The 20,003-nt window shown below is 36.6% G+C and overlaps 1 protein-coding gene across 1 annotated transcript; it reads left to right on the plus strand.

The window, feature by feature from the left end:
- The first annotated feature begins 7,644 nt into the window (after positions 1-7,644).
- Positions 7,645-16,120, plus strand: C2H14orf28 (chromosome 2 C14orf28 homolog). Its single transcript, XM_047542417.1, has 5 exons — positions 7,645-8,003; positions 10,278-10,802; positions 12,573-12,662; positions 13,847-13,981; positions 15,652-16,120. Exons 2-5 carry the CDS (start codon positions 10,279-10,281, stop codon positions 15,833-15,835), a joined length of 933 nt encoding a protein of 310 aa, XP_047398373.1. The 5' UTR covers positions 7,645-8,003; position 10,278; the 3' UTR covers positions 15,836-16,120.
- The last annotated feature ends 3,883 nt before the right edge of the window (positions 16,121-20,003 follow it).

Genomic DNA, 20,003 nt, shown 5'->3' on the forward strand with positions numbered 1-20,003 from the left:
TGCAATATCCCTTGTGGTACACTTTGGACCTTTTGTAACATCTAACAACAAAGTAATAGAGTCAAAGCAAAAAATCAACTCTTATAAAAGAGTTTTGCTAATAATGTAAGTTCTCATTATAATTTGAATCCTAAAGAATACTTAGGACTAGGAGAGCAATATTTATATATGTCAAAGAAAAAAATTAGAGGCTGGGGATATAGCTAAGTTGGTAGAGTGCTTGCCTTGCAAGCACAAGGCCCTGGGTTCAATCCCCAGCACTGCAAAAAAAAAAAAAGAAAAGAAAGAGAGAGAAATTATTGTGAGAGAGAAAGAGAGAGAGAAATTATTGTGAGAGAGAGAAAGAAATTATTGTTTTGAAGTACTTGATGTGAAATTTTGAATGAAATGCAAACCCATTATCATTATTATAAGGTATTTCAATGCTACACCTGTCAGTGAAAGAGCTATTAAATTTAGAGTACAATCTCAAATGATCAAATTATCTAAATTCTGATTAATAACAATAAAAGATGATTTCCCAACTGAAGAAAACATAAATTCTATTATCTCTCATCATCTATTTATGTGTGCGAAGATTGTGCTAGACTCATAAAGTTAGGCCATAAAAAGGTATGCAGGAATCTGCCTTGCTCCCAAAATACTTGCTCTTAGACCAGCAGGCTGGAAAAACCACATTCTGTCCACAGAACCAGCAAAACCCTGCCTTCTGCCAATGGTAACATTCAAGAACTTAAAGAGAACATTGTTTACAGGTATTGAGTACAAAGCATGTTAGTCTTTTCAAGCATAAAATCTGGCAGTAAGAGATCATGATCATGATCACTCATTGCAAATGGCAGAGTTTAGAAAACTGTCAAACAATGTCTACTAAAGCATAACATAAAGACCCTGAGCTCGGTAATTTCTTTCCCTACATGAATTCTCTATATACATATATACACATGTGCATAAGCACCAAAAGACACATACTAGAATGGCAAATAAGAACTTCATATTAGCCCCAAACTGAACATTACTTAAATGCCTATCAACAATAAAGTAGACAACTAAATTAGGTGCAATTTACAGAACAAAATTCTAAAGAATAATAAAACAATTCACACAGAACAATATGAATGAATCTCACAATGTTAAGAAAAATAAGCTAGACAAAAAAGAGCATACATTTTATTATTTAATTTGTATAAAGTATTAAAACAGGCAACAACAATCTATGCTGTTAGAACTCAGGGTGATGGTTACTCATCTTGTCATGGGAGGTAATGACAAAAGAGAAGGCCAGGATGCTGGTAATATTTTGCTTGATGACCAGAGAGCGATTCATATGTGTGATGGCTTTAAAACATATCTACAATCTTTGAAATGCCTATCAAAAAGGAAAAGCTCACCTTCCTCTCCTTGTATATGGGATAGTCTTAGTGACTGACCTCTGGCAAAAAGGATGCTCTAGTGCTGGGAGTGTAACTCAGTAATAGAATGCTGGCCTAGCATTCGAGGCCATGTTTGATCCCAGCATCGTGCACACAAAATGCAGTGGAAATGACACTGCATGACTTTCAAAGCTAGGTTAAAAAAAAGATACTAGAGCTTCTGCATGACCCTTCTGCCTGTTTTTTGTTGTTGTTGTTGTTGTTGTTGTTTATTTGTTTGTTTTTTCCAGCAATGCTGGGGATCAAACCCAGGACTCTACCGACTGAGTTATCTCCCCAGCCTGCCTGTTTCTTGGGACACTAAACCTTAGTATTCAATCACCATGTAGTGAGAAAGTCAAGGAGCCACATGGAAAAGTCATGCATAAGTATTCTGCTCACAGACGTTAACTAAAGTTTTGGTCAATAAGCAGCATTAACAGCCAGACATGTGAGCAAAGGAGACTAAAGATGTTTCCAGTCTCCTGGCCTTCAAGCTACGCAATCTGAATTCTATCTAAAAGTGTAAATTCATGAACAAAAGAAATGCTATAATTTTAAGCCTCTATATTTTGAAGTGATTTGTTATCCAAATATGTTTAAATTGAACATACAACATGTGTACTGACTTTGTTAAAACTCACTGAGCTCTATCATTATATGTACTTTTCCTTATGTATATTATAATTAGGTTTGAGTAAAGGTCTAACATATCATGATAGAAAAAAGTGAAAGTTTCTATTCAATAAACTTTTAATACCTTATTGAGAAGTTTTACATAAACTCATTATTATATATTTCCCTAATGCTTTGCTCTATCCTTAAAATTACACAATACAATGAAAATGTAATGGATTTTTTTATCACACCTCATACAGACTCTTGCTAATATTCATCAATTTATACTCACAATCTGCTCAATTCTTATTGTTTATCATGTGTTGGTGTGGGGGAAAAAATGTTAAGAAGCACTGCTGTGGCAGACACCTAGTACCATTTCCTTTTCTTCTGTTGATAGGGCCTCATTATCCTTTGGAAAACTACCTACCCCCTTGTCAGTGAAAGTAGCCAACACCTGATTTTCAGCTTTTCCTTTAATTCTATTATACTTCATATCCTTCCAATAAGTGTACTATTTTATTTGAGTTGAAAATATTTGTCTCTAGTCTTTGCAATCAAAGAACACTTTAATGATATATATCTTCAGTGATAGCACATTGTCCAACATACAGTTGATGTTGAATAAATATAAAATGTTTATAAAATGGACAAACTAATTTTTGACAAAAGCACTAAGGCAACCCATTAGAAACCCAGTAGAAAAAGAATAGTTTTTCAACAAATATTTCTGGAATAATTATCAATTTGCAACAAATATAAAATTGAATCCATGCTTCAAATCATATACAAAAGTTAATTCAAAGTAAATCATAAACCAATGTACAGCCTAAAACATAGGAAGAAGTCTTTGTAATCTTAGTAGGCAAATACATCTTAGAGATCATATTAAAAACATAGTCCATAAAAGAATAAATTGGGCTTCATTAAAATTTAAAACTTCTCTTCACTATTAAGAAAATGAGGCTGGGGATATAGCTCAGTTGGTAGAGTGCTTGCCTTGTATGCATAAGGCTCTGGGTTCGATCCCCAGCACCAAAAAGAAAAAAAGAAAATGAAAAGACAAACTACATATTGGGAGAAAAAATTTATAAAGCATATATCTGACAAAGGCCTTATATCCAGAATATATTTTTTAAAACTTTCAAAATTTAAGAAAACAAGCAATCCATTTTTTTGAAAAATGAAGATCTGATTAGACTCTAAAGGAAATACAGATGGCATATAAGCACATGAGAAGATGCTATTATGGTTTGGCTATGAGGTGTCCCACAAAAGCTCCTATTAATGCAGGAATATTCCAAAGCAAAAATGACTGGGTTGTAGGAGCTATACTCTAATCAGTTCACCCTACTTTGAAAGGTCTGGATAGTAACTACAGGCACATGGTGGAGTGGTTGGAGGAGGAGGGTCATTGGAGGAGGCATGCCCTGGAACGGTTGTTCTTCCTGCAGTCCTTTCTCCCTCTTTGCTTCCTGAAAATACCATAAGCTAAGTAGCTCTTCTCTGCTGGGCCCTTCTCCCATGATGTGCTGCCTCACCTTAGGCCCAGAGCAGGGGAGTCAGCCATCTAGGGACTCAAACATCTGAAACCATGAGCCCTATGTTGCTTCTCTAAGTTGCTCTTTTTGGGTACTGTGGCCCCAGCAATACAAAAGTTAACTAAAACAAAAATTGGTTCCAAGAAGTGGGGTTGTTGCTATGACTAACCTGACAGTGTGATTCAGAAGTCTTCGGAACTGGTTGGAGGGAGAAATTTTGAAAAGTTTGTAAATGCAGGCTTGAAAAGCTTCATAATGTTGTAAGCTAAGCTTAAAGGTTAATTCCAGGAGGAGTTCAGAAGACCAAAATGGTGACAGAAATGCAGATTGTGCTCATGAGGTTTCAGAGGGACATGAGGACACCATTAGGAATGGGACTAGAAGCCACTTGTGTTATATTCTGGCAAAGAACTTGGTTACATTTCACCCATGTCCTGAAACTTTGTGTGAGGCTGAATTTAAAGGTAATATACTAATTAACCTGGCAGAAGAAATTTCAAAGAAGCACAGCATTCAGTCAGTGTCATGGATATTGCTGGCAGTTGTTAGGTTTACTATGAGAATTTGGAGAAGGAAAGAGACCTAAAGAAACTGGGGTCAAGAAAGTTGTGCTTCTTGAAGAGATTACAGCCCCTAAAGAGATGCTATGTACTTTGCATAGAGACAATAGGAATGATGCCTCTAGGGCATTTCAGGGCACAGAAAGGAAAATTCATTTGAGAAGAGATTTTTGGGGGGTGCCCAGATTCAGAGGAGCCTAGAAAGATGTTTCATCATGCTAAACTGTACAGGCACTCAAAGGCTACTGCAGCTAAGATTCCAGGGGGCCCAGGTAATGAATGAGCTGGCAGGATTCTTGGCAGCATCTACGTGGTGATGGTTCTGTAGAAATGTAGGATGCTGGAGTTAGGGGTCCTGGAGGCTTCCACTAAGATTTCAAGGGAAGGTTACTCTGCAGGCTACCCTGAGAGTGCAATGGGTGAAGCTATAAAAGTGAAGCCAAAGCAGAAATGGGGACATCGGGAATTAAGAGATACCAGTAACATGGACTGTCTGCCAAGAAAAGCTTCTGGCTGTGAATAGTGAAGAGAGAGGGTAAAAGAGAGTCCATGTAAGCTTCAACTGGCAAGGTCAAGGAGTGGGGCTGCCCAAGACCTTTGAAAATCACATTTTGCCGCCATGTATTCTAGATGCTGTACACAAAGTTACCGAACCTGTTTGCCCAGCTGGGTTTCAGTCTTCCTTTTTTCCTGTCCCTTCTTTCTGTGCCTTGTCCCTCCCTTTTGGAATGGAGATGTTTACTCTGTGTTACTGTATATTGAGTATGTTTAATTTGTTTTTTAGGTTCACAACTGAGAGTTTGCCTTGAGAATCAAAGAAGACTTTGGATTTGGACTTTTGGGTAATGCTGAAACTGTTAAGACTATGGGACTTCTAGAGATAGACTGTTCGTATTTTGCAATGTGAGATAGACATGAGCTTTTGGGGGCCAGGGGCAGAATGTTATGGTTTGGATATGAGATGCCCTTCCAAAAGCTCTTGTTGCAGGCATACTCAAAGGTAAAAATGACTGGGTTGTAAAAACTATAACCTAGTTTATTAACTAGCCAAATCCTACTTTGAATGGACTGAGTAAGTGGTAAATAGGTAGGGCATGGCTGGAGGACATGGATCAATGGGGCATATCTTAGAAGGGTTGTTCTTCCTGCAGCCCCTTTCTCCCTCTCTCTGCTTCCTAACTCTGCCATTTGCTGAATAGGTTCCTCCCCTTGGCCCTTTCTATGATGTGCTGTCTCACACTGGGTCCACAGCAATGGAATCAGTCATCTATGGACTGAGATCTCTGAAACTGTGAACACCAAATAAACTTTACCTCCTGTAAGTTGTTCTTTTTGGTGTTTTGGTCGTAGTAATACAAAAACTAAAACTGATGCTTAACATCATAAGTCTTTAGGAAAATGCAAATTAAAACCACAAGACAGTGCTACAAACCTATCTGAATGGCTAAATTAAAAAAACTAAAAGTACCAAATGTTGGTGAGGATGTAGATGAACTGGAGCTTTCCTGATGGAAACATAAAGAGGTATACCACTCTGGAAAATAAAAAAATTTCTTAGGAAGTTAAATATACACCTACTACAGGAAACAGCCATTCCACTTTTGGATAGTGATCCAAGTAAAAAAGAAAAATGTGTACATATACATTTCCTTGCACACAAATGTTCACAGCAGTTCCATGGGTAATAGCTTGAGACTAAACACAACCTAAATGTTCACCAAAAGATTAAGTGGATAAACTGTAGTACATTCACACAATGGAATACACTTCACAATAAAAGAATGAACAATTGTACGCAGATCATGAGTGAAAGAAACCAGACCAAAAAAAGGGTACTTTGATTTCAGTTATATAAAACTTTAGGAAATGCAGATGAATCTATACTAACAGAAAGTAGATCAGTGGCTGCTTAGGTGTGGGACATAGGGAGGAAGAAGTTACAAAGGGACAGAAAGAAACTTGATGGTGATGGACATATTCACTTAGTCATAGTGATGATTTTAGTGGGGAGGACATATGTCAAAACTTAGCAAATTGTACACTTTAAATGTGCTCCATATATTTTATGTCAATTATCCCTCATTAATATTATTTTTAAAATCTGCAATTAACTGTCATATTTGAAGGAGACTAAAGGGGAAAAGAATGGAAATCTCAGTTAAAGGCCTCAGTGAGGTTTGTGAATTACCCAAGCATGCAAAGAATCCATGCTTCTTCCACTCAGCTGAACTTTAACAGAGTTAATGAGTCATCTCATTAACATTGTCCAAAACTAGTGTCAACCACCACCATTATGTCTGTTATACAAAATCAGTAAAAAATGAACTCCATGGCTTAAGATACTGCAAACTGAACATATAATCCACATTTTAACATTTTTAAAAGACTTTTCTACTTGCAAGGAAAATTTAATAGTATGTGAACTTTTTTGCATGTGTTTGTATTTAATCTCTCAGAATTTTGGTATTTTCATCCATTAAATGCCATAAGAAATTAGAAATGCCATAAGAATTAGAAAACCAGGAAACTAAGACGTAGGCTTTGCCAGTTATTATACTTTTGGGGGCAGGGTTATATTCCCCCACCCCTGCTCTAAGACATCCATTTCTTTCCATTACTAATTATCTTAAGTTTTTCTCCCAGCTTCCATCCCTCTATCACTGGACCCCTTCAAAAAGGTTCATGAGTAAGGTCACTGCTACAGCCTTGCTGACCATTACACTGTTCAAAGAGGCATCCAATCTCCCTTCAGTCACCCTGTGACAAACACAATGCTCCTCTGGGCTGGTCTTCAGAGTTTTCCAGTCATTGTTCAATGGCTGGATGGGAAAAAAGGTCTCAACATCTCCATTTCTAATTACAGGTGGAGGGTAGCCCATGTTCTCCCAGCAAAGTCATGTGGAGCTTTGACTCTTTAACGGAGGGCTAACTTAAAAATAAAAATAAAAAAATAAAAATACCCGAAGGCCCAATAGAAAACAGTGGCTGAGCCCACAACTCTAGTAGTAAGCAAACTTAACTTTAATTTCCATCTCTGTCACTTACTGTGTGGAAATTTGCCATATCCAAAACTAATTTTTTCAACCCTAAAATGGGGGTTAAGATTATTCAATTTTTAAATGGTATTAACTTTCATTGTAAATTAGAGCATACTGGCTAATCTTGAACATTAATTTAGCATATGACACACCAATTTTTTTCCTAAATATATCATTAAACTGAAATCTTATATGGCCACAATTTACTGAGAAAATAGAACTTTCTCCTCCTCAGTAAAGAATTTAAAAGGAAACCAAGTAAAGCTCTAATATGGTACAAACCTCAAAGCCAATCGCCTTTGCCAATCAGCTCGGCCTCCGTGCAAACCCAGCCCTCTTCCGGCTGCCCCACCCACGCTCTCACGCTGGAGCCCCACCCTTCTCTGCGAAGTCCCGCCCCCATACTTGATCCTGGTTCCCATTGGGCAATTCTGGACGTTGTATACACACTCGATACACGCACGTTTGGCCAGGGCGTCTTCACGCCTGCGCAGGAGCGCTGTTAAGCAGCTGGACACTGGGGTCGGGGGGAGGGGGGCGGAGGTCGGGCCGAATCTTCCTCCGTAATAAGAAGCGACGTGTCCTGCTTCCCGCGGTCCTGGCTCCTTGGGTCCGGTCGGATCTGGCCTGGGCGCTGGAGCTGCTGTGGCTCCCACCGCGGCGGGTGCGATGGAGGCCGTGCCGGAGCCCAGCACTCACTCCGGGGGAGGCCGAGTCAACCCGCGGTGCTAGTAGATGAGACGGCGGCGGCGGCGGTGGCAGCCCAGGCTCTCCATGAGCAAGCGGCGGCGGCGACGGGTGCGGCGGCACCGGCGGTTTTCGGTCCCCGGGGAGGTACGAGGATTCAGTTTCCTAGTGGACGGAGACTGGCCGGTGTGGGAACGCCTTCCGCGACCTGGCCTTCCCGCCCATTTGCTCGCACCCCCAGGCGCTTGGCGGGGGCACTGACCGGATGGAGGTCGGGGCGCCCGGCAGTCTCACCCGCTGCAGGTTCCGGAACTCGCCCTCGATGCTCGGCCAGCCCTCGGTGGCAGGCCTCCAGGGAGTGCGGCCGGGTGGGCGTGGCCGGAGAAGAGCTTGAGAGGGGTGTCCATCGCGCGCGCCCCGCGGGTCTCTGCCTCGCAGCCCGCGGTGCTTCCAAGAGGAGCGCGTGCACGTTCTTTCAGAAGAGTATTTCGGGGGCGCTTATTCGAGGGGGTACTCTAGGATTCCTGAATTATTTGGAGGTATGGCATTCAGTGCCTTGGGCATGTGGTCTGATTCTCCCTGCCAGCTTGGGGTACAAATTGCCACCCTTGGGAATGACCGGAAAGAAAAGGTGGTGTTTTGCCAAGTAAATGGAGGTTTGGAGAGTTTTCCAGATTTATTCAACCTGGAGGCCCTGTTGAGACAGGAAAGTAAAGCCAGCTAAATACATCCTCCAGTGCTTCTTAATACATTGCCTAAAGGAACAACCTTTTCAACGAGGTGGCAAAACTTAAGGCAACTTAAAGAAAAGTTCTTTGCAGCCATCTCACCATCTGTTTTCTTCTTTTCCCTATTTTTATTGCAATTTACTTTTGAACATATCACCAAATTAATGCTAAAACTAGTTTAAGTGTCCTTTAGTTCTTTCAGTCTTCCCTGGCTAAAGTTAGGTTCATGCCATATGTGGCATTGTGGTTTAATTCTCTTAGATTATAACTATTGCTTTGAAGAGCTACAGTTACCCTTCATTTGGTCATGTTTGAGAGGTATTTGAAGACATACTGGAGGTTAATTCTTCCTTTCCAATGCAGTATTAGGAATCTTAACTCAAGCTTATTAACCAATCTTAAACCTTACTACAGGGTTCTTTAAAATTCAAGAAATATAACTCAAATCATGAAAAGGGTATTTTAATTTTTAAAATATTCAAATGCCTTATGATTTTTTAAAATCTCTGTAAATGAAAGTTGCTTTCTATTAAGAAATGAGTGTGTTCTCCTAAGCTTCACATTTGCCACACCCTCTTATTTCTAAGTGGTTGACCTCTGCCACCATGTTAGCAGACTATATATAAACATTTACACTTCAAACTAAATATAGTGTTGAATATTTTAGAGTTCACAATATCTTGCTTCAGATGGAAAACACTGCATGTGTGTATCCAATATATTGAAGAACCAAATTTTTGTTGGCTAATATTGCAAAATAGGTTTGAACTTAATTTTTCACACAAAACCCACAGGTCTGCACTATTATTGGGGATTGAGTTCATGTTGTGGTTGAGAGAATATAGCAATTAAAAAGATAGTAAATATAAGACACTGACTTCAGTCTCTCTTCTTATTCTTCAGATGCTTCCCTTTTTCATAAAAGTACACTTTTTGTAAAAGTGACATATTGGAAAACAATACAGTTTTAGTTTATATATTTATTTGTCCCAAGTAAAGTGAAGTAACTTTTTTTCAATACAATTTTAATAGGAACTTCTAAAAAATTTTTTTGACTTTATATAACATACTTAGGACATAAGCATGTTTATTAAAACAGTGTCAGTGGCTTTAAAAAGAAAGTACTTAGCTCTCCTTAAAGTAAGAGGAAGTTAAATGCCAGGATTGGTTTTTGTCTGTAGCAAAGGTGCTATACACAGATTTTTTAATACTCAGATAAAATGTGTAACATGATTAATACAAAGGCCACTAAATAACACCCCAAAACTAAGGATCCCACTATATCAGTTTTTTAAGGGAAACCACCAATATTAATAAGGAAATGGAAGCACAGCTTCAATTTTAAAGGAAAGAGGAGGTTTACTTTAGGAATATGTCTAAACAGATTTAGTTTGTATTTTTAAATACCTTTATTTTCATTTAGGACTTTTATTTCAGGGTTTTCCTATAACAGATAAAATCTGCAATATAGTTAATATATAGGCCTATCAAATGACTATTCTGTACTTCAGAAAAAGGTTCTGCCATCTTAAATGGTCTTTGCAGAGAGCATAAATATTGCCCCCAAAAATGTACATTTAATTTTTTGTTACATTGAAGGACCATCTAACAAAATTTAATTTGAATTATTCGGTAGGTTTATTTTTGTTTAAGCATGCATTTACATGTTCTGTTTTAAACTTTTCAAATGCAGGATGAAGACACTGTTTGAAGAGATCAAAGCATCAATTAAAAATAACTATAACCAAGATCGATCATTTTGGAGGCCTGTTCTTCCTTGGGGAGGTGTTTTTACTATCAAAGCTGGCCGCAAAGCAGTATCCTGTACACCACTCTATGTTGAAATAAGACTGAAAAACACCTGCACCATAGATGGATTCTTGATGTTATTATATGTCATTCTTAATGAAAATGAAAATTTTCCTAGGGAACTCTCTCTTCATTTTGGTAGAGAGTTTGTAGACTGTTTTCTTTATTTAATGGACACCTATAGTTTTACAACTGTGAAGCTACTTTGGATTTGGGACAAGATGGAAAAACAGCAATACAAATCTGAAGTTCATAAAGCTTCATTAATAATTGATTTGTTTGGGAACGAGCATGATAACTTTACAAAAAATCTTGAAAATCTCATGTCTACCATTCAAGAGAGTTACTGTTCCAACTGGCGATGCCCAACTCGAGTACAGGAAGATCAGCAGCGCACAATTAATATAAAGTAAGTTGCTCTGATATCTGTTACATGGCTCACGTTTTTAAATCAACAATATATATGTGTATGTATGTATAAACACATACAGAACCAACTAATCACCTTTCAGTAGCAAACTAATGAATTAAAGGGTACTTTACTGTTTTGGAATGTTTCACTCTTCAAATGGGTCTCTGTCAGAAAGGCCAGTTCCAGATGAACAAGAGAACTTTTTTAAAAAAGTCAAGGCCAGGGCATAATTATAGACAGAAAACATCTCTTACCTGTAAAGGATGTAGATGTGAGGAGTTTTTATACTGACTGGGAAAGGTGCTAGGAGACAGCAGTGTTTTTGGCTTTCAGAGAGAGGGCAGACATCCAAGCTGGTAAATGACAGAGAAGGAGGCCAAACTGGCAAGCCCTGGAGAAATGCTGGGAAATATTAAAGCCCCTAGGGAACATGAACTGAAAAAGGAATAATTGCCAGTGGAAGAGAAACAGACCCAAACATGTTGTCAGAAAGGATATTTGGCCCTGTGGTCCAGAAAAGCAGCCTAATAGATGTTCCCCTTTGGGAATGTACATCACATACCCTAATTTATTAAGCTCACATTTTCTGAAATATACTTTGTCTTTTCCCTTATATTGCTGATACAGTGGTGCTGGTTTAGAAATGTATCAGAGGAAAACAATGTTCTTACTTTACATCATAACGGACTAAGAAGTGTTTCATAAATTTATCTTGTTTTTTAAAAACTAGTGGGGCTGGGGATGTAGTTTATTCTGTAGAGCACTTGCTTAACATGTGCAGGGCCAGGTTCAGTCCCCAGCAGTGAAAAAGAAAAAGAAAAGAAAAAAAAAAGACTTTTTAAAAACTAGTATCTTGGGGCTGGGGAGATAGCTCAGTCGGTAGAGTGCTTGCCTTGTAAGCACAAGGCCCTGGGTTCGATCCCCAGCACCCAAAAAAAAAAAAAAAAAAACTAGTATTTTTCATCCATAAATGTTGTGAAGATATAATGAAATGTAATTCTGTAGCAATACTAACATTTTATACTTCTCTTAATAATACATGTTCATCATTATAAGTTTTAAGCTTCTACCTATTTTTTAAAATCTCATATTTAAAACAACTTTGAAGTATACAGGCAAAATTTTATTAATAGATCAGGTAACTGAGGCCAAGAATGTTTGTGACTTGCATTTAGTCAGGTAAATAATCAGCTCCTCTCTCCTGATTCTGGGTCCTAATTTCTACTCACCAGAGCATATTGCCTCTGATTTTCAGGGCAGGGAGGGCATTGTTTGTTTGGTTTTATTAATGAAAGTAACAACAACTGAATATTTCAAGACTGATTTACAGAAAACTTTGTTTCTTAGAAAACTTTATGCTTTAGCTGAGCACAGTGGCACACACATGTAATCCCCAGCAGCTCCAGAGGCTGAGACAGGAGGACCCCGAGTTCAAAGCCAGCCTCAGCAATTTAAAGCAATGCCCTAAACAACTCAGTGAGACCCTGTCTCTAAAAAAAAAAAAAAAAAAAAAAAAAAAATACAAAAAAGGGATGGGAATGTGGTTCACTGGCTAAGCACAGTTAAATCCCTAGTACCAAAAACAACAACAAAAAATATGTACAACTGATTTCTGTTTATCTGCAAGAAATACAAAGATGGATAACAGATTGTGTTTGTTATATACTTCATACTGCTAATAATGGGTCAACCTGTAGAATTTGTTATCTTAATAATGTATTCTAAAATGTTAAAGCAGTTCTTACATGCATTTTACAATTATTGTAGTCCTCCTCAAGAAATTCCACATGGAAACTTGATACGACTGGCTGTGGATGAGTTATTCTGTTCTAAGATTGAACTGTGTGAAGAGCGTGGGTGAGTATGTGATAGACATTTAAGATGAAAATATTTCTATTTTGTTAAGCTCACATTTCTCTGAAATATACTTCGTCTGTTTCCCTGTATTGCTGATTCAGTGATGTTGTTTTTGAAATATATCAGAGGAAGAAATTTCCTGGATTGATGTGCTATTTGAAGTTAATACATTATGAAATAGCATCTCATAAGTATTTAGGAAACCTAAAGCTTTTTGAATCTTAATAACATACCTAGTTTACTATGTTATCTTATGTTGTGTTTTCATTATCAAATATCACTATATAAAATATGGTACTACACCTCATTGATGAATACAAAGCAAATGCCTTTTCTTTTTTTCCCCATTGCTGAGTAGGTACAATAAAACCTTGGTTAACCGGAACCCAACTAATCTGGACCCTCAATTAACTGGATTTTTTTCTGCATTCCTCCTTTAGGATAAAGAGGTAAATGGCAACCAGAAAATTGAACTTAGTTAAAAAAAAAAAGTCCAGGGGCAGAACACACTTTTTTTTTTTTTTCCTCTTAGCAATTTCTATGTCTGCATTATTGAACAATAAAAATTAATATTTGGAAGAATGATTTTTATTACACTAATCATCCAAGAAGGGAAGATAAAAATACATTCAGTAAATTGTTCTTATTAAGTTCAAAATGTGAACTAACATAATTCTAAAATAAATGGTTTTCTGGCTAACTTGGTGTAGTCACTAATGTTTGTTAACCAGAAGACTCTCCCCTGAACATTCCGGTTAATTGAGATTTTACTGTATAATTATCTTTGTTGTATTCTGATCCTTTTTGCTTAAATACCTAATAATATTAAGAGAATTTGCTTAATACTAATAGAAGATCTTAAATGGAAAAAGAAAACAATTAGAGTCATATTATTCTCCTCCCAGCCTTTATTTGAAACCATATAATAGAAAAATATATCTACAAATAAAAGCTTTTAAAACAGTTCAACAGACAGTTCTTTTATAACCCTAGAAAAATATAGCTCACTTTTCCAGGAGTTTTAAGAGCATCTCTTCTAGTATGGAGAATATAGCCTCTAAACTTCTAGGAATAAGGTATTAATATAGCCATATTATTACCCATACTTACTATATTTACTTGAAAATTGAAGTCATAAAGACAACTCAAGAGGTAATAATGTTGATGCTCATTTTCCATTTTAGGTGTGGTGGCTTAAGAGAATTTTCCCAGCGAGTTTTCTGCCATGGCGCACCCCCTTTTGTTGTCCTAAATATGCAGCATTGGAAATCTGAAGATCTGGCATATGTACCATATTATTTGGATTTATCCGATCACAAGTAGGTGATTTGGGTTTGCTTGCTTTACAAAAATAGTAAAAAATAAATCTTTTGTTTATTCTGGTCTGTCATGATTTTAACTAGCCATTAAAAAGATAGATATTATTGGAGCCGGGTATAGTGGCCATGCCTGTAATCCCAGGGGCTGAGGAGGCTGAGGCAGTAGGATCACAAGTTCAAGGCCAGCCTCAGCAATGTCTCAAAAAAAAAAAGGCTGGAGATGTAGCTTAGTAGTAAAACTGCCTTGGGTTCAATCTTAGGAGCCAGCGTAGTACCTGTAATCCCAGTGAATCTGGAGGCTGAGACAGGAGGATTGCAAATTCGAAACCAATCTTGGCAACCCAGTAAGATGCTGTCTCAAAATTAAAAAAAAAAAGAAAGAAAAAAAGAAAAGGGCTGGGGATGCAGCTCAGTGATAAAGGTCTTCTGGTTTCAATTCCCAATACTAAAAAAATAAAATAAAATAAATTCACAGGAAATTAGTCACTAGCAGTGGCCCCAGTGATTAGAAACTTTGATTATGGAACAGATGGGGATTGAACATAGAAGTGCTCTACCACTGAGCTACATCCTCAGCCCCTTTTTCAAATTTTATTTTGAGACAGGGTCTCACTAAGTTGTCAACGTGGCCTAGAACTTGAGATCCTCCTGCTTTGGCTTCCTGAGTCCTGGAATTACAGGCACACACCACCATGCCAGGCCTACCCACCTCATTTTACAAGCTGCATAAGCTTTTGGCAAATTATTTAATCAGTGTACACATAAGTTTTCTTATCTATAAAATAGAGATGACAGTGTTTTCCTGGTGCCATTATTGGGAGAATTTGGTAAGGCAGCATATGCTAAGTGTTTAGGGTAGTGACTGACACTTAGTAAACAATAAAAAACCCTGGCTCTCCTTGGTATTTCAAGTCAAATTAGTATTTAGTTGTATTCAGAGGTCATTGTTTAAACATAAACTGTTATGTATTATTATAAATAAAAATATCTATACATATCAGGAAATAGAGGGTACTTACTAACTTTTGCCTTCAAAAGTTTTCTTGTGTGGTTTTTTTTTTTGGGGGGGGGGTTACTAGAACAACCAGGAGTGCTTAATCACTGAGCCACATCTTTTTTTTATATTTTATTTAGAGACAGGGTCTCGCTGAGTTGCTAAGTGCCTTGCTAAGTTGCAGAGCTGGTTTTGAACTCACAATCCTCCTGCTTCAGCTTCCTGAGCCCCTAGGATTCAGGCGTGTGCCACCGCACCTGGCTATTCTCTCATTTTTAATAGTATAGTACAGATTATGAGTTAGTCTGGTTTTTAAATATTTTACTTGAAAATCACCAATATCAAGGTTTTTAAATAGTTTCCTTGAAATCATCAATTATAGTTCATGATTTATACGGATAGATACCCTTTTCAGGAAGCAATGTCATTATTTCTTAGTTAAGAATTTAGGGGCTGGGGAGATAGCTCAGTCGGTAGAGTGCTTGCCTTGTAAGCACAAGGCCCTGGGTTCAATCCCCAGCACCAAAAAAAAGAATTTAATACAACTAGAGAAATGTTAGTTGTACTCCATTTGTGTACAATGAATAAAAACTAAAAAATTAAAAGAATTTAAGGATATTTATCTTAAAAACAAAGTATTATGATTTTCCACTATACTTTATCATTTAATTTACAGGTATTTGTTGGAAGGTGCCACATTATTTAATAAAGAAGAACATCATTATTCTGCAGCTTTCCAAATTGATGGACATTGGATGCACTATGATGGCCTCAGAAATGTGAATTTAATTTTGTTAAATAAACCCCCAGAGTTTCTCCTCTTGTCATCATTGGTTTATATTCGAGCAACAGAGAAATAAATATAGACTGATGCTAAATTAAATTGTTTTCCCGCCTGCCCATGCTCCCCTAGATGAAGGGCTTTTATTTTGTGTATACTTGGTATCCAAGGAAATAGTTCAACTATACTAGTTTCACAGGTGTATTTTCCAGTGTTTAACCCAGGTAAATGTTTTATATTGAAAATCTATGCAAAAATGTTTGTATTTCTTTTTTATAATTTCCTGGGTTATTTTTATACAAGCATATTTTATGTTAAAATAAAATATATATCTTGTGGCCTTTGTATTTTTTATTTATATGTATCTCAGAAGTTTTCAGTCTATCCTTAAATTCAAGAAAATACTTTGTCATTTGAATTATAAATTTTTCTTTTTAGTTATTCAAGCAAAAGCTGAGTAATAGTCAGTATTTAAGTTTACACAGATTTAAAAGTTCAAGATATATCTGACCATATTACTTTGCCCTACCTCACTATAATTCAAAGTGCACTATTGGGTTTAGTATGAATGTAAAACTTACGGATAGCTTAGTTTATTTTACCCATCGCTTTGCATAATTCCCCTCCAGCAATTGTTTTTTCCCTACAGCAATTTTAAAAATATATATATTTATATGAGAGGTTTCCTTTTCTGGGCTTAAACTTTTTTTTTATAATGGCAAATTACAGTTAACTACTTGCTAAAATATTACACATCTGCCAGTGGATTTCCAATTCTAATTAAAGTCATTACAAATAAATTATATGGGACTGAAGTTGTGGCTCAATGGTAGAGTGCTTGCCTAGCACATGTGAGGTACTGGGTTCGATTCCCAGCACCACATATAAATAAAGGTCCATCAACAATTTAAAAAAAAATTTTTTTAATTATATGTCATGATTAAATGTAATAGAAATTCCCCAATAAAAATTATTTTGCAAATAAGACAATTATAAAAAATATTAGCTAACTGGCTGTTTACTAGTATTGGACTAACAATAGAAATGTACTTTAAGTATATATTTAAGAGGAAAATGGGTACCCAGGGAATATTTGTTCTTTTTTGTGTGTGTGTTGGAGACTGACCCCAGGCCTCACACATGTTAGACAAATGCTACATCCCAGCCTGTACCTCTCTTTCTAGTTGTTTTATATTGGCACACGGGGAAAAAAAAAAAGAAAACTTCAATTTTTAAAGCCGACATCTGCTGGTTCCCTTGTAAATGATAATTGATAGTGTGAGGCTTTGATTTGCAGTATAAATCACTAAAATTTCATACTTAACTGAATATCATGTTTCATTGAAAGAATGCTGATTGTTCTTCCTTTTGCAATTAAAGGGAAAAAATAAAGTCAAAAAAATACTTTTTGAAATACTTTTGAAAATTATCACCATCCATTATGTTTACACTTCAGTAAATAGTCTGCTTTTAGGTTTTGGGTTGAGATTACGTGCCGTGTATTCAAAGACTTCTACATGACAGCAGTTCACTGCCATATACCAAATTGCTAAAGCTGCATTCAATAATCATTGCCTTGGTGCCATGTTGAGATAACTTATGAATGGATAGATGGATAGATGTGGGTAGAAAGTTGCAGAGAATGCCTCACTGTGAATGAACACTACAAAAATTGCTTTTTTAACATAAGATTAAAAATTATTAATTTTACCAAAAAAAATTTACTCCAGGGTTTAAACAGTCCCCCAAGTGTTATAAGATTTGATTTACAGTAAACTTACCTGGTAACATTACTGCATGAATCAAAATACACATAAGCAGATTTTAGACTATACATAAATGGTATAATTAACAAATTATTAATGACAAATTATTTCTAATGTAGATTTATTCTTTTAGGAATTGCACTTTATTTGAAATATTTCTTAATTATTAAACAATGATTTGCCTACCTCACAGGGTTGTTGTGAGGATTAAGATGTTTGTTAAAATCTTGACTACCTTGAACATGATAATAAAAAATATGTCTTTTTCTACCTCTTTCATGTAGAGGAAGTCTCCCAGATTCTCTCATTAACTTTTCAGATTTTTAATAAATATTTAGGCAGCAACTTATATCACTAATGTATTAATTGTGGAATGAGAGTTAAATATACGTTCTTGACTCCAGATGATTGGGGTTTAAGAAGAATAGGGCAGTTTATTGTAAATGGTAGTGTCTGGTTGGTAGAAAAGAAATTATCCCTGCTGACCAGTGAATGGAAAAGGGGTCAAAAAGAATGAACAATATAGATAGCTTAAACTAGTCTGTTTACAAAATGTGAAGGTGAAGGTATGAAAAAATTATTGTAACTCTGAACACCTTAGAGAAATCAGAATAATCTCTTGGGAAAAGAAAGCAAAAGACATGAAGGAATCAGAATATGCTTTTAATCAAAGTACTACAAACCACTACTATATGGGAAAGTAAAAATAAATCATGGACACCACCAGGTATAGTGACACATATCTGTAATCCAGCTACACCCATACCTGTGAAGCTGAGGCAGGAGGGTCACAAGGTCAAACAAAGCAATTTAGTGAGACCTGTCTCAAAATCTAAAGGAAAAAAAAAATAAATAAGAATTGGAAATGTAGCTCATTGGTAAAGTGTCCCTGTTTTCAATCCCCAGTACAGAGAAAAAAGCAAACAAGAACCATGGCCAAGCTCAGGATAAAGAATAAATAAAACAAATTTCAGAAGGAATCTCCGACTTGTTTTTCAACAAAGAAACCATTTCTCTCCAACTCATGCAAATAATCTTACCTGGATTAATCCTTGAAAGTAGCTTTTCATTATAAATTGCTTGATTTGTTTTGATAGCTGAGGTACTGATTGGATTTGATGTAACAAGGAAGAGAAACTAGTGATAACGCTGGTGAAGGCATGAATAAATAAGAACGAATCCCATATTCTATTTCTTACTGTATGAACAAACTGTATAAGCAGATAACTGTTAGGGTAACTGGCCAAATATCCGCAAGAGACACAGCTCTTGAGTTCAAGCAAAGGTTTATTGACAGAGTCTGCAGGCTGCCCCTCTGCAAGGAGCAGCAACCGAAAGGAAAAACTTCTAAACTACATAGTCGTGTACAATGGAGTAGTTAAAAAAAATAACCGGTCTGGCCCTGTGACTGTTACTTGATGTCTTTGCTGTGGTTTCGGTTATTGGGACTCTTATCGAGAAGTGCCGGGGTCCAGCCCTAGCAGCAGTCGGGGGTCCGAGGTGGATGAGAGGCGTTGGTGCAGTGGAGAAACAGCACAAAGAAACACCAAGTGTTCTGAGACTGAGTCTGAATCTTTATTGTTCACAGAGTCTTCTTGTATGTTTTTTCTTTGGTATTGATTACATCATTTCATGGTTAATACAAGGAAATGTTAAGTAAAAAATCTTCAAGAGTATAATTAATGATCTTATTCGATAAACATGTTTTTACTGTATGATAGCTTAAAAAGAAAAACAGTTCCCAGCAAAGTAGAGGGCACCATGCTCTGTTTAGTTTTAATTTCCCTGAAAGAATACAACATTAAGTTTCTGTAGAAGTTACCCCTTCCAAGAACTCTAATGTTAGTTATTAACAGTGGAATGTTTTTTGTTTTTACTAACAGAATAGAGGAATCAGCTTATAGTTAATATTTATTCTATTTCATGTACTCAGTGATGGACTAAAACTCTAACTAGACAAAGGAAGAATAGAAATCGTACTTATGATTAACCTATTTATTTATTAAGTGGGAAAAATATCCTTAAATTTAATCATAAATGCTAAGAAAGCAATGAAAACCAAACACCACATCAAAGCTCAGAGGAATACTCTCACATACTTATATATAACTTTTAGAGAATTTGTATACTAAAAGAAATCACAGACTCCTTATAAATTTGAGCAAATCATAATTGCTTATTTATAATTTCATCTAAGTATTAATATTAAACTGTATTGTATGTTATTTTGTGTCCCAGCACCATGAAATCTCCCCAGTATTCTCTATAATCTGAATCTAAGGATGTATTAATTAGTATTAAAAGCAACAGCACACGGAGACATGCTACGCAGTATGGCCCCCAAGAGGGAGGACGATCTTTCAACAGAACCGTGTCAAGTGTTGAATCCTCTACTCCAACAGAACCGTGTCAAGTGTTGGAGTGGGAGGAAATAGATGCATCAGAGAAGGTTATGCTTGGGTGGACAGGTGCTGTTTTTCA

Source organism: Sciurus carolinensis, chromosome 2 (genome assembly GCF_902686445.1).
Source record: "Sciurus carolinensis chromosome 2, mSciCar1.2, whole genome shotgun sequence".
In the NCBI taxonomy this organism is placed as follows: Eukaryota; Metazoa; Chordata; class Mammalia; order Rodentia; family Sciuridae; genus Sciurus; species Sciurus carolinensis.